This window comes from Nannospalax galili, unplaced genomic scaffold, assembly GCF_000622305.1.
Source record: "Nannospalax galili isolate Female #2095 unplaced genomic scaffold, S.galili_v1.0 scaffold17, whole genome shotgun sequence".
Taxonomy (NCBI): Eukaryota; Metazoa; Chordata; class Mammalia; order Rodentia; family Spalacidae; genus Nannospalax; species Nannospalax galili.
In genome coordinates, this window is record NW_008342276.1 from 4,804,978 (window position 1) to 4,818,874 (window position 13,897).

Here is a 13,897-nt window from a genome sequence, read left to right on the forward strand (position 1 = left end):
ACCTCCATCACAGCTGGCATGAGAAGGAACCATTTTTCCATTTTCCCTCTGCACATCTCAATTGACTGTGTCCTGGTCTATGTTCCTACAGTGGTTCTGAGCCTCCTGGCCTGGAGCGTGTACACTGAAGCCCAGTTCTGCACAGTCAACAACTATGGCTTTATGCCTCCGCTTTGCTCATGTCTGACCAAAGCAGGTTGCCCTAACCAACACAGTCACAGGAAAAACACCAGGGAAAAGCAGCCTGCAGCCCTCTGGATTTTCTGCCTAGGCACCTGAATACACAGCATGACTTTTTTCAAAGCATTAATTTCTGTCTTAGTATTGTAGAAATCTGTGATATTTACCTTTTATGACTGAAAAAATGGATTAAATAAAACAGTCTTCGAATTTTCTGTGATTTAATCAGTTCATTTTCTCCAGCAAGAGTGTCTATTTCTGCTTATGATGTCACTGGAGTCAAAATTCAGGGAAATCATAATTCAGGTTTTTTTTTTTGCATTGTATCCCCAAATCTGATAAATCAATAATATTTGACTATTCTTTCATCAAAGTGCTCCTGAAATTCAATCCATGGCACCATTTCTACCACTATCATCCAAGAGAAGAAATATGTCACCTCACACTTTTATCATCATACCTTACATATGTACACAAATGTACATGTAGATGCATGCGTATGTGTATATAAATGTATATTGTATACATATGTATATAACCATACACATGCAATGCAAATATATGATATAAATAGCATATAAAATATGTGTGTATTATGTGTATGTGTGTGTATATATATATAATGTCAAAAGATGGAAACATTGCCATTTTAGATGAAAGATTTCAATGCATACATATGCACATATACTCCAGACTTACCGGTTGTCCTCCCCACCATCTATGGTTAAATTTCTCTCGCCCTCGAAGATGGAAAGTAGCATCAAATACAGGATCATACATCGAATTGCCAACAATCCCATGCGATTCTGGATACAGCCCCTTTGTATAAGAGCAATTTTACTATTGAAATAGCAACACACTAATCTACATATATTAGTTCTGTTAGCAATTTTCTTATCACAGGAGGTTTTATAACAATATGAAATTACCAAAATCAGATATAATACATGTAGCCTTTATTTGAGTCTGCTTTGCAAACATGAATTTTAAGTTATTTCAGAAATTTAAAATGATAAGAAATTTAATAGCTGGCTTTTTAACTGCTGAAACAATAAAACGGATACTTTTACTAACTAATTTTGTAATTTATACATGTATCCAAGGAAGTTTCCATTTACAAGTATACTTTTCCTTTCTTCTAAGTTCAGTATATCCTCCGATTCAATAATTTTAAAAAATTGCAATAAATATGAAAAATGTGTTTGAAAAAAGAAAATAAGGCAGAATGTGGAATTCTGAAAATTAAGACACAGAAGCCCTGAAGTCAACATTCTTATTTGGAAACTCAGGAAATAAATGATAGACTCTTCAGTAGCTGAGAATTTAATGGATGTGTTCAGATAGACCAGCACTTGAAAAGGGCTTCAGTTTCAATACTGCAATGAAGTTTAGTCACACAAAGTAGTAAAAGGCATTTGCTATGAGCAACTGAAGCAAACAAGAAGGGGAAACAAAGATTTTCTTTGAACTCTGAAGAACATGTTTGTAAAAACTTCCCTTTGGGTCAGTGAGATGGCTCTGCAGGTACAGGCCCTTGCCACCAAGCCTAGCAACCTTAGTTCAGTCCCAGAACAATCCCAGAATCCGTATGGTGAAACCAACTCTCACAAGTTGTCCTCTGACTTACACATGCATGCACGCACATGCGCACACACACACACACACACACACACACACACACACACTTAAATAAATAATAAATAAATGCAAGAACAGGTTTTGAAATATGTCCTATATTTTCAAAAACAAAGGAACAAAAAACAAAACTCCCCTTCAAGTCATTAAAACAGACCTTTGAATACACATTACTTACAGTTGCCAAAGTGTACAAGTTAGGGAAGGTTTTCGTGGGGTACACAGGCCTCATGTAGGGAGCATGTGTGCCACAGGACCCTGCAAGTAGAACACGAGCTATCAGGACAAGAGAACCAGCAGGAACCACTTCACATATAAAATTCATTTTATCAGCCATGAAAGACACAGTTACATTCCTTTCTACATTCCAATGATGACTTGTACGGAAAGCAATGGGTCTATGAAAACGCATAGCAGAGCAGCTCCTGTGACTGTGCCGGAGGACAGGAGAGGGCAGGGAATGGGGATGACTTACGCAGTTTCTCGATGTTGGGCATGACTTTGCTCCCTTTCTTCATGTATGATGCGCGGAACCCATCGACAGAGAAGATGATTAATGGAGGGCGGACAAACCTTAAATAGTAATACAGTAGACCTCAGCAAAACTATTGCTCCATACATCCCACTGTGTCTAGTCAAGCTCAATGATGGAGGACCAATCAATTCCAAGAAGACCCCAGAAGGGATCAGGTAAGCCTGAGCTCCCAATTACATAACATTTAAGGCAACCAAAGTTCAGAGTTAAACGGCCAAGGTCATAATGGCCAAGAGATAGATGGTTCCTGACTCTACCACTGCTCCCTACCTTCAAACAAAAACATTATGGCATATTTTTTAAGAAGTGCATTTTCTCCCATTTGCAACCTGGATACGTCCTATGCATTCTTTAAAACTCATCTTAAAGTTTCCTTTTCTATAATGTTAGATACCTGTACTCCTGAATATCTTTAAGATGCTAATCCATACCTTTTTTCACTCATATACACATCATTGTGTATTTTTATTGTAAACATCTGTTAGTAGATTTGTCCTCCTCACTAGTCTCAAAGCCAAATCTATATCTTACTCCTCTTTCTATTTCGTATATCCAGAGTAAGTCTTCAATAATCATCTTCTTTTTGAGACAGAGTTTCAGGCTGCTCTAGAACTTGCTATGTAGACTAGACTGGCTTCAAATTCACAATCCTCTTGCCTCAGCCTCCCAAGTGCTGGGATTATAGGCATGTGACTCCATGTCAATTTTCAATAAGTACTCATTAGATATATTAATGAATTGATGAATAAATGAATGTAAAATTAATAACAGTAACACTCTTACCACTAGATCTAAGCATTGATTAAAAAGCATTTCCTTCAGTTTAATTACAAAACAATTTCAAAACTGATTTAAATTAAGAAGAATTCCTAATAAGTATATCAACAAAGGACTAGACTATTCATCCATCCAGGGAAAGAATGAATGAAATGGTGCTTTATTATTCTAGGAATGATGTTGATCAATCAGACAAGAATATTCGAGAATTCTATCTAAGAATTTTAAGCTAACTGAGAAAGTGTAGTTTGTGCTTATTTGAAGTCATTTAACAAATAAGATACATTTATAAAATAGTCACAAATTGTTCCATCCCATTCCATGTACTCAAAGAAGTTCAAATATCTAATTAAGGCTTTAAAAATAAGGGAAAAATAAAGACATGTAAACACTTAAATTCTGTGTCTTGGGCTATGAAACCTAATAAATAGACAGATGATAAATGCGGATATAGATGATCGATAGTCTTATATATGTAGAAGACTAAATGCATTATGAAAACACATGTGTGAAGCTGTATTTTCTGGCAAGCATTTTAAAGGTTCATGAAGTTTCCATTTTCCTGGAAGACTTAAAAAGTGCCTGGTGCTGGTCACACTTAAGCTGTAGGGTGTCACACAATTTGGTTGTCCCCCAGCAAAGCAGCACAGCAGCAGATCAGCAGATTTCTGCAGCATCTGGTAGGAGTTACCCTCCTGGGTGACAGCTTTTAGAAGTTCTAGAGTCTCCTTCTTCCTTTCCCCTCCCCTACTCCTTAAAAAGGGCAAAAACAGAGCTCCAGGGAAAAATATGGTGGGGTAAGAAGGGAGTGAACAAAGACCACTGCACTACAAGAAATGCTTTCTTCTTCAGTGATCATCAGATGCATGTCATAAAACCTTCATCTAAGGTGGACCATAATGTTTTGACTCCAATATATTCAATAGACATAGAAGAGAGTTGAAAGAAAAACAGAGCTATCAAAGTTTCAAGATGCAGTCAGAGAGATCACTGAGCAGATAAAGTGGCTTGCCTGCCAGCCTAGTGACCTGAGTTCAATCCCTAGATCCCATATAATTGTCCTCTGTTCTCTGTCCTCTACACACTACTGTGACACAAGTGCCTGCCTACATACGTATCCTTCACTCACACACAATAATAATTTTTTTTTTACATTTAAGAGGCTTCAAGATAGCTTTCAACTGGTAAAGTGCTCAAAAGTACTCACAAATGTGTCTATAGATGAGAATTTTTTTTATGTCTATAACCACTTACCCATGATTCTTTGTGATGCTTCATCAAGGACTATGTAACACTTCCTAAGATCCATAAGATAAAATGCACTCACCCTGCAGGGCATTCGGGGGACTTTATTTCTTCACAGTCATCGTCTACCCAATGTGACTCTCCTACAAGGAAAAAAAAAAGGGGACATCTGTTATGAAATCTATTTATAAATGTCATCCAGAGCCTGGAAGAATACAATGCCAGAATCTGTGTCCTGTTTCATACTTGTTTATGGACACCATCTAAAAAGAAATTCTGAAATAAAGTGCAGTGTCTGGCTTGGCTTTTAAAGTACACCCATACATGGTGGGAAAGCTAAGATTTAATAACCTCAAGTGGTGTTTATTCCAGCTTTCAGAGTTGAAATGGTTTGTAGATTAAAAAAAAACATTGGCGTCAGTGGACAAAATTTCATGTTTGTATCCCTCCAGAAATAAACTGTTTGGTCATTAGATGGAACATTCTCTCCTCTGCCACTGAAGATCTCAAAGTCATAGAAAGCATGACATAACCTCCCTTTAGATAGAGAAAAGGCTTATATTGAATAATAACGTGCAGGGATAAGATGAAAAATTGCAAGACAGCTTATTTGCTGAGTATGTGCACAGTCTTGAATTTATAGATGAACACTCATGCTATTTTTCACTCTTACCTTGCACCAAGATCTGAGAACCAAAGCCATGCATGTGTGGAGGCAAAATTCAACATCAGATGTCTTCTCCTATTGCTCTTCAGCTTAGTTTTTGACACAATGTCTCTCACTGAACCTGGAGTTCATGGAATGGCTAAACTAGCTGGTCAGTGAGACCCCAGGGTCTTTCTGTCTCCCTCTACCCAGTGCTACTATTACAGGTACATGCCACCATGCCTAGCTTTTTACAAGGCTGCTGGGGATCTGATTAAGTGCCTTCACAAGCACTTAATCCACTGAGTCACCCCCTCCTCAAGCCCAGACTTTTTTATGATTATTTTTCAGATTTACTTACTTGTATTTTATGTGTCTGGATGCTTTGCCTGTGTGTATGTATGTATAACACGTGTATGCAGTGCCTACAAGGTCAGAAAAGGGAATCAGAACCCCTGGAACTGGAGTTAGAGATGGTTGTGAGCCATCATGTAGGTACTAGGACTTTCTTCTTATTCTTTTTTTTTTTGTCTCTCTTAATAGTCATTGCAGTTTCCTGTTATATTTACTGCATAGAGAAATTAAAGAGAAAAGGGAAATAATTTTTTAAACTTTTATATGTATGTGTTTTGCCTGCATGTATGTGTGACATGTGTTTGCAGTGCCCACGAAGGCCAGAAGAGGGTGTTGGATCCCCTGGAATTGGAGTGACAGTTGTTAGCAGCCACATGAGTGCTGGGAACCAAACTTAGGTCCTCTCAAGAGCAACAAGTGCCAAGTGCTCTTAACTCCTGAGCCACCTCTAAAGCCCCAAGAGACAAACTCTTTTGTTTGCTTGTTTTGTTTTTGTTTTGTTTTGTTTTTTGAGACATGGTCTCCATATAGCTAGCCCCAGCTAACCTGGTACTCACTAGGTAGACCAGGTTGGACTCAATCTCACAGAGATCTGCCTGCTTCTGCCTCACAAATCCTGGGATTAAAGGTATGAGCTACACTCAGCTTACCATTTGGGTAAGAAATCAATTCATAATGAATGTTAGTCATGCTTCAAAATAAAAACATAGCTGTTAGAGTACAGGAATTTTCACAGTACAATAGTTGCTTAGGTAAAGGAAAATTTCAAAATTCATTTATGCCTCACAGAAATAACTTCATTTTTCCTGAATGTTTTTTTTTTCTTTTTTCAGACAGGGGCCCAATCCAGGGCCTTGCACATATTAGAAAAGTGCTTTGCAATGGAGCTACATCCCTAGCCCTTCCTTAAAATAACTGAACAGATACCTCATAAACATTCTAGGTCAAAGATTCCTATGAGATTTCATTTAGAAACTAAAAGGTGACATAATCTATAGATAAAGATTCATGATTTTTGTACTAAGCATCACTAAGTAATTGGCAAGATCCTTAAATTCCTTGATTCTACATCTTTTATATTTCCTTAGACCACCAATTATTATTATCACAAAAGCATCATATTCTACTATCAACATACATTTATACAAATACGGTTTGGGGAATAACAGAATCTTTTGGCTCCTCATTGTCCTTACCAGCAAGAACCCCCATTCACTGGGTATAAAACCCAAGCTCCCATACCCCAGGCAAATCTGGGATTTATTCTTCAGAGCAGGCTATCTTCATTTCTTTTCCTATTACTGTGATAAAATACTCTGACAAGAGCAACTTGAGGGAGAAGCGGTTTCTTTTAGCTCACAGATCAGGGAGGTCAAGGTGGCTTGAAACAGTTGGTCACATGCTGCTCACAATTAGAAAGCGGAGAATGAATGCATGGTAGTGCTTAGTCCACTTTCTCCATTTTATACAATCCAGATTCACCTGCCCAGGGAATGGTCCTGCCCACAATTAAGATGGATCTTCCTGGTTGAATGCTCAGCCCTAAAGAGGGCAATTATAACACCCTACTAGGCTCAAAGAACATCATGGAAGAAGGGGTGGAAAGAATGTAACAGCCCAAAACTAGGTAGAAGAGCTGTGAAATGTTGTCTTCCCAACATAGCAGTCAGTGCAGTCACAATTCCATAGCAGCTACAGCTGCCTACAATGGGCTTGCACAATACCAGGCCTGTCAATAGTTAAGCATCCATCAGAGGGAGGCCCATGGAGCCCTATCCCTCCCAACTCTACTACAGGATATTCATGGATTCTACGGGAGGGCCAGTCATTGTCTTCAGTGTGTAGCCACCAACAAACCCACCAGGCTCTAAAGGATATTTCCAAACCCATGGTCACACAAATTACCCTGGTTAAATTCAATGGACCTCAAAACAAATAAAAAAGACATGAATGTGGGAAAGGGACTTGTAGGGAGGAGGAGAAATAGGAGTAGAAGGGAGGTGAAAGTAGGTTGGGGGTTACTGTAATCTCACATAAACCAAGTAAGACTCGCCTGTGACCACAGTTTGCTTCCTCAACCCACCTTCTCTCTCCTGCTTCCCTGACTTTTGCACATGGTTCTCCTACAAAGCATTTCCTCAATAAACTCCATGTACCAAATTCTAGACTCTGTTACTAGGAAACCTGACCTAAACCAAGACAGAAAGTTTTGAAGATATTTAAAAATATCTATCTTAATATAGTTTTATTTAATTTCAAAATGTTTCATTTCAGCTCAATGAAATATAGGATAACAAAGCTAAGAAGTTAAGAAATTAAAAATACAATACCTTCCCACCTCCAAAACCCCACATCCAAAGTGTTATATCTGGAAAATTCAGGCTCTCACTGAAGATCTCCAGTGTTTAAATTCTCAAGGCAATGTAAAGGCAGGTACCTTTGCAGACCACTTGGTAATTGGTACAGCAGTCTCCCCTAGCCAAGCAGTCCTCTGAGCAATGACAGGCATTTTCCTCGTTCCGTACTTCTCCACATCTGTCCTTGGTACACTCCCAGCCACGAGCTGAAATCATCACAATGAGACACTTTCACTGCTGCACACAAACCAAATGAAAGAGGCCACAATTGCTTACAAGGGTTTCCAACAAAAAGAGCAAAAATCCCACATCATTTCATCTGTTTGTGAAACTTGAGTCAGTCAGAGGTCAAGAAGATATTTGGAGAATTTACAGATAGGATAAATTTCTAATTTTTCAAGTCAGAAGACAAACTTACAGTAGAACTGAACTCTTACAGAAAAAAATAAAAGAAAAACAGAAAGGCAAGCAAAGTTTCCCCACCATTCCAGAACTGTCCTAAGCACCACAAAAAGAAAGACTATAAAAGGGCATTAAGGGCTGGAGAGAGAGGTGGCTCAGCAGTTAAGAGCACTGGCTGTTCTTGCAAAAGACCTGGGTTCAAATCCCAGAACCCACATGGTGGCTAGCAACCATCTATAACTTCAGGTCTAGGGGATCCGATACTCTCTTCTGTCCTCCACAGGCACTGCACATGGGTGCCTTATACACATGCAGGCATAACACTCACACACATAAAATAAAAACAAATAAAACAAAAAAGGGCAAAATGTGACCCTCTACACTTCTAAGATCAATAGAAGATCATCAGACCACAGCTTCTTGTCTGAATGATAGCTCAGAGTTCAGTTCTTCTAGGAAACTTCAGGAAAATAACCTTTTCATTTTAATGAGAGGGCTATTTTTTTTTAAGTTTTTGACTGATTTTTATCCAATAAACTGCACACAGTCATAGGCTTAAAAAATTACATCTTTCCCTATTATATTTCATCTCAGACTTGTAAGACTGTGAAGCTCACTGGCATGGCTAAGCATTCAATGAATAGGTATTAAATCGCTTTAGAAATGGTGTTGGAAATAAACTATGACTCCTGAAATTCAGGACTGTGATACAAAGAGATTTCATGACTAATCCATGTGTTCATTTTTCCCATCTCCCATAGTCCATCTGTCCCATGTTTTCCATACTCTGGGTGCTTAGGATACAGTGATCAAGAGACTGGAGCTCTGCTATCATGAAGCTCACATCCATGTAGAAAAGACAGACCACATGCAAGTAACCAACAAGCAAGATATTTCTGCCATGGGATGGGTTGCACAGGAAGTAACAGGGGGCATGGACAGAGTGACAGGGTGGCTGGGGGCTCCTGCAGATGGAACAAACAGTCAAGAAAAACCTTCTCTGAAATGAAGTACATATGAACACTCCAGGCCTTCATCCTTTCAGATATGTCATCAGCAGAAAGCAATAATTCTCCTCTAAAGCAACGATACTCTCTAGTAACATTCCACCACGAAGAATTATTACAAGGTGATTAAACAGATGAAGAAATATCTCTGCCATGCCTAAGTGTTTCCTTGTCTCTTTGGGCAGGTCATTAGTCGGAAAACCATGCAACTACTGTTTAATGGCCATTCTTTTAGGACCATCGTTGCATCCTATTTGATAGTCTGATTTATTTTTAATAGCATCTGTTTCTGCTGACTCTTCCCAAGCAGATGAAATGCTTAGAATTTCTTGATCTCTGATCTGTTATTCCAAACGGTCAGCAAGTCTCCAAGGTTTCTTTGACTGAAAGAGACTGTGGAATTATAATTTTTCCCACTAATATGCTTTGATTTATCCCCTAATTCCACATGAGAATCCCTTTACTTACAGAAGAGCATCATTGCTGACAAGCTACATTGATTGAGGGGTCACTACTTCTGTGTGAGAATGGAGTAAAAAAAGAAATTGAAGATTCAGGGTGAACTACCAGCAAAGTACAAGTCAGTTAACATGTCGCTTTCAAATTAATGTGGAAATAAACATTTTCAAATAGTTAACCTTACTAGAAAACAATATTTCCTATTACATCAAAAACGTTTAACTTTTTACTTATTATTTTTATTTTATGTGTGTGAGTGTTTTGCCTGTATGCATATAAGTGCACCCATGTTGTGCAATGCCGGCAAAGGCCATAGAGGGTGTTGGAGTCCCTAGAACTGGAGTTACTGACAGTTGTTAGCTGCCATATAAGGTGCTGGGAACCAAACCTGGATTCTCTGCAAGAACAGCCAGTGCTCTTAAGAGCTGAACCATTTCTCTAGCACCAGGGGAAAAAGAAAACATTTTTAATGAAAGTGCCTGATAGTCAAAGGGACTGGTGAAAGGTTCTTGTGCTCCCTTGAGAAAAACACACGCTGTCAGAGTACATAATTTTATCATATATATTATATGTATATATATATATTTGTTTGTTTGTTTTTGTTTTTATGGTCTTTTTGAGACAGGGTCTCCCTGTAGCCCCAGCTGTCCTGGAACTCACTATGTAGACCAGGCTGGCCTTGAACTCACAGAGATCCACCTGCCTCTGCCTCCGGAGTACTGGGATTAAAGGCGTGCACCACCACGCCCCACTTATGTATATATTTTTAAAAACGAAAATGCACTTTGACCCAGAAATCCCACTGTTAGGAATTTATCCTAAGGAAAATAGGTAAAAGTATAAATTATATGTATTAATGCATTATTCATAGTGCCAAAACTTGAACAAAATATAATGTTGATCAAGCAGTCAATGAATTGTTATGACTGTTTGGTGGAATATTATGATGCTATTTGGAATGATAGTGTTTATGAAGATTTGTAGCTCCCCTGTGTATATGTATATATGTACATATAAGTGTATATAGCTATGCACACAATATACAAGCAACATTCATACACACTATGTTTGTTTCCTGTATCAGCAGAACTTCAAAAACCTTTTTTTCTGCCTTTACCTTCCACTGCTATTTGACATTTGATTTTCCACATTCAACATAGGTTGTCTTTATATACAGGAGAATAAGCTGCTTTATACACAATGTTGCTTCAGTCTGTTCAGTCTGTATAAACTGAGAATAAAGGCATGCACTACATTCAAAGAGAACTAAGCCAGAGTCAAGGGGTGCTTATAACTCTGTCAGGAGTTTTAAGACCAGAATGTTGGAAGGTTGGTGTAACTTGTCAGGGACAAGACATAAAATGTTATAAAATCATCAGTGGTAAGCAAACGCAGACTGCTGATTTGCAATAATGTCTCAAAGTCAAAGAGCTCTGTTAGATTTTCTCTCTCTCTCTCTCTTTAGTGTATATGAATGTGTCTGCACATGTACTCAGTTTACAAGTCTCAGCTCTTAGGTTTGCTGACCCACAACTAAGGAAGCCAGCAGAAGTTCCAAAGCAAAGCCACAGCAACAAAAAGTGTTTAGAAAATGCACTATGCGAAAAAAAAAAAAAAAAGCTCTTCTTATTTCACAGGCAGTTTGAGGAACAAGTCACAACATGTAAGGGAATTTATGTTGTTTTCAAATAAATCAAGGACTAACGTTTAAGAGAAGAATGTTTTGTTTCTAATATCATTTAAAAGATCAGACAAGTAAAAGGCAAAAGATTTATACAATCTGAAGACAGAGATCCTCAAACGGACTTAAAAGTAAAAACAAATTGATTTATCTGGGCCAACTATAGGGTCTTAAACACCCAAAAGGAAAGTATAACCAAAGATTAAAGAGGTTAATATAATTTTTTTAAGAGTCCATATGTTTAGCTAAAGGCTATATAACAAGAAACAATGCCAGACGGGAGATCCTTCTTTTGAGTTGTTGGCCAGGGTGGCCCAAGAGACTCCCAGACAGTAACCCAGCATAGAACTCAGAAAATGAACAGCAGACCCCAATCTTATCTAAAGGACTATTGACAACTGATTGCTGCTAGATGAGGAACAGCTGACCTTCCTAAAACAAGGATCTCTAGACAGGCTGACTAGATTCAGCAAATGGACAAGCACTGGGGAACGGCTGGGGGTGCCAACAACACAGTGCACAGTAACAGGGATGATAGAGTATATGGGCTCCAGTGGGGTCAGGGGAGGCTATGGGAGGCTGCCATTTGGGAAGTGGGTATATAGATGAATAAGATTGTTTGGGATGTTCTATGAGATACACACACAAAAATATCAACAAATAAAAAATAATAATTATATTTGAGGAAGAAGCATAAAAATTTACTTCATGTTAATTAGTAGAGGTGATAAACATTATCATTGAAATCTACCTGATGACTTTATATCCATACTCAGGTGCCAAGGATCCGAGTGTAACCAACTGTGACTAGTAATAATTAGATACATTACATAGAGATTAGGAATGCATATGCAAACATCTAAGTGTTAGTAACATTAAAAATAAGTCTTTCTGTAGGAAACAGTGTATTTTAAAATGAAATGGAGATCTTTTTTAAAGGGTTAAAAACTCAATTTTATGTCTTATAGGGTTTATACTGAGTTCAATATTGTATAGTGTATTAATTCAACTGTGAACCTAAAAATTTACAGCCACTTTTGAAAGAGATGTATCTTTGCTCTGGAAATTGTTATTGAATATGTTAAAGCTGTAAAATTAAAAAAAAAAGATCAGACAAGTAGCAATATAGGATAATATACTGCAATATATGATCATATGTTAGGTTTTTGAAAGAACCATCCATGCATGAAAACAGTAACTTGTCCGGGGAGCTGTGAAAGTGCCTGGTAGTCTTCAGAGCAGATTTTGTGCTGTCTCTTAAGTACTTTGCATGGGGTTTTGCCCAGAGGCATGGTGGTACCCAAGGCACCCAAAAGTCTTACCCAAAAATGTTTGTCTTTAAAAACAAAGCAAAGTAGGAAGACAAAAATCCCCCAAAGTACCTTTTGTCAATGTGTGTGCATTCATTCAATAGTTTGTATGTTCTAATGACTGTTCCACTACAAAATTTTTAAAAATCAGGAAAACTTTAGAGGAAGATGTTACCCAGAACATAAGACCTCACATGATTCCATAAAAGTTTTCCATTTGCACAGAAAAAAAGAAATAGTAGTTTTAAACCTAATACCTTTAGAATGTGCAAAAATTTAGCTCACGTCCCTTAGCACTAAATGTGAGGCTGTCAGGAAGAGCTAGAAAGATGACAAAGGCCTGGCAACACTTTCAAAACCAAAGCCAGCCTGTGATGCCTGCAGGCAAGAAAGAGCCTTCCTTATCTGGGACACAGAGTTTCTTCATGAACTGACAATCATTCAAGAAACAAACTAGCTGGATGTGGTGGTACACAACTTTGATCCCAGCACTCAGGAAGCAGAGGCAGGTGGGACTATTGGAAGCTCCTGTCTCATAAAACAAAAACAAAGAAACAAAAGAAACAAAGTTAAATCCACAATTTGGATAGACCAAAGCAGGAGTGCATAACAGCAGCAGGTCTCTAAGTCTTCTGTTGGAGGTGAGAAGGCTCCAAAAGTTACATACCTGTCTTCAAACAGAGTTCATCAAAGTCATGGCAGCAGCTGCTATAGCTCTTACACAAGTTGTCACACCGGCAGTCAGGCGGTCCGACCTCTTGAAGTTCAAAGCATCTGTTCTTGCAAGATCCAGATGTGTTGGTCCAAGGGGAGTCAGATAACACTGCCAGGAACAGAAGGCAAAGACAATGGGTTCGAGGGTGGTCCTACCACCACTGAGGCGTGGCACTGGGAAGGAAGCCATCAGGTGGGGCTGCAGTCAGATTCTAGATGAGAAACCCAACTGCACCACCTGCTACCTAGGTACTCTGGGCTTGTTACTGAACTTGCATAAGCCATAGTTTCCTTATTTATAAAGTGAATGAATCATAAAAGTAACAGTAGGTTGAAATGAGAATTGAACAAAACTACCAAGCATATACAAAGAATAACAAAAGTTGGCTATTGCTCTACTCAGGACTGTAATCATGATTCCTATAGATATGTGATGGCTAGTATTCCTGTTGAAATAAGAATTAGTTTTCCTATTTTAAAAATCCATAGTATTAGCTGGACATGATGGTATATGCTTACAATTAAGCACTCAGGAGAGACAAGGGGATCGTGAGTTCAAGGCCAGCCTGGACTGCATAGCAAGACTTTGTGACAA

At 38.4% G+C, this 13,897-nt stretch overlaps 1 protein-coding gene across 6 annotated transcripts in view; it reads right to left on the reverse strand.

Moving 5' to 3' along the window:
- Positions 1-13,897, reverse strand: part of Enpp2 (ectonucleotide pyrophosphatase/phosphodiesterase 2) — a 123,675-nt gene that overhangs the window by 59,611 nt on the left and 50,167 nt on the right. For all 6 annotated transcript variants that reach the window (XM_008837974.3, XM_008837972.3, XM_008837978.3 and 3 more), the window contains exons 3-8: positions 13,256-13,411; positions 7,810-7,935; positions 4,455-4,515; positions 2,291-2,388; positions 1,994-2,073; positions 880-999 (exon numbers count right to left, since the gene is read on the reverse strand). In XM_008837974.3, the coding sequence (XP_008836196.1) occupies positions 880-999; positions 1,994-2,073; positions 2,291-2,388; positions 4,455-4,515; positions 7,810-7,935; positions 13,256-13,411 (641 nt within the window). The remainder of the gene's footprint in view (positions 1-879; positions 1,000-1,993; positions 2,074-2,290; positions 2,389-4,454; positions 4,516-7,809; positions 7,936-13,255; positions 13,412-13,897) is intronic.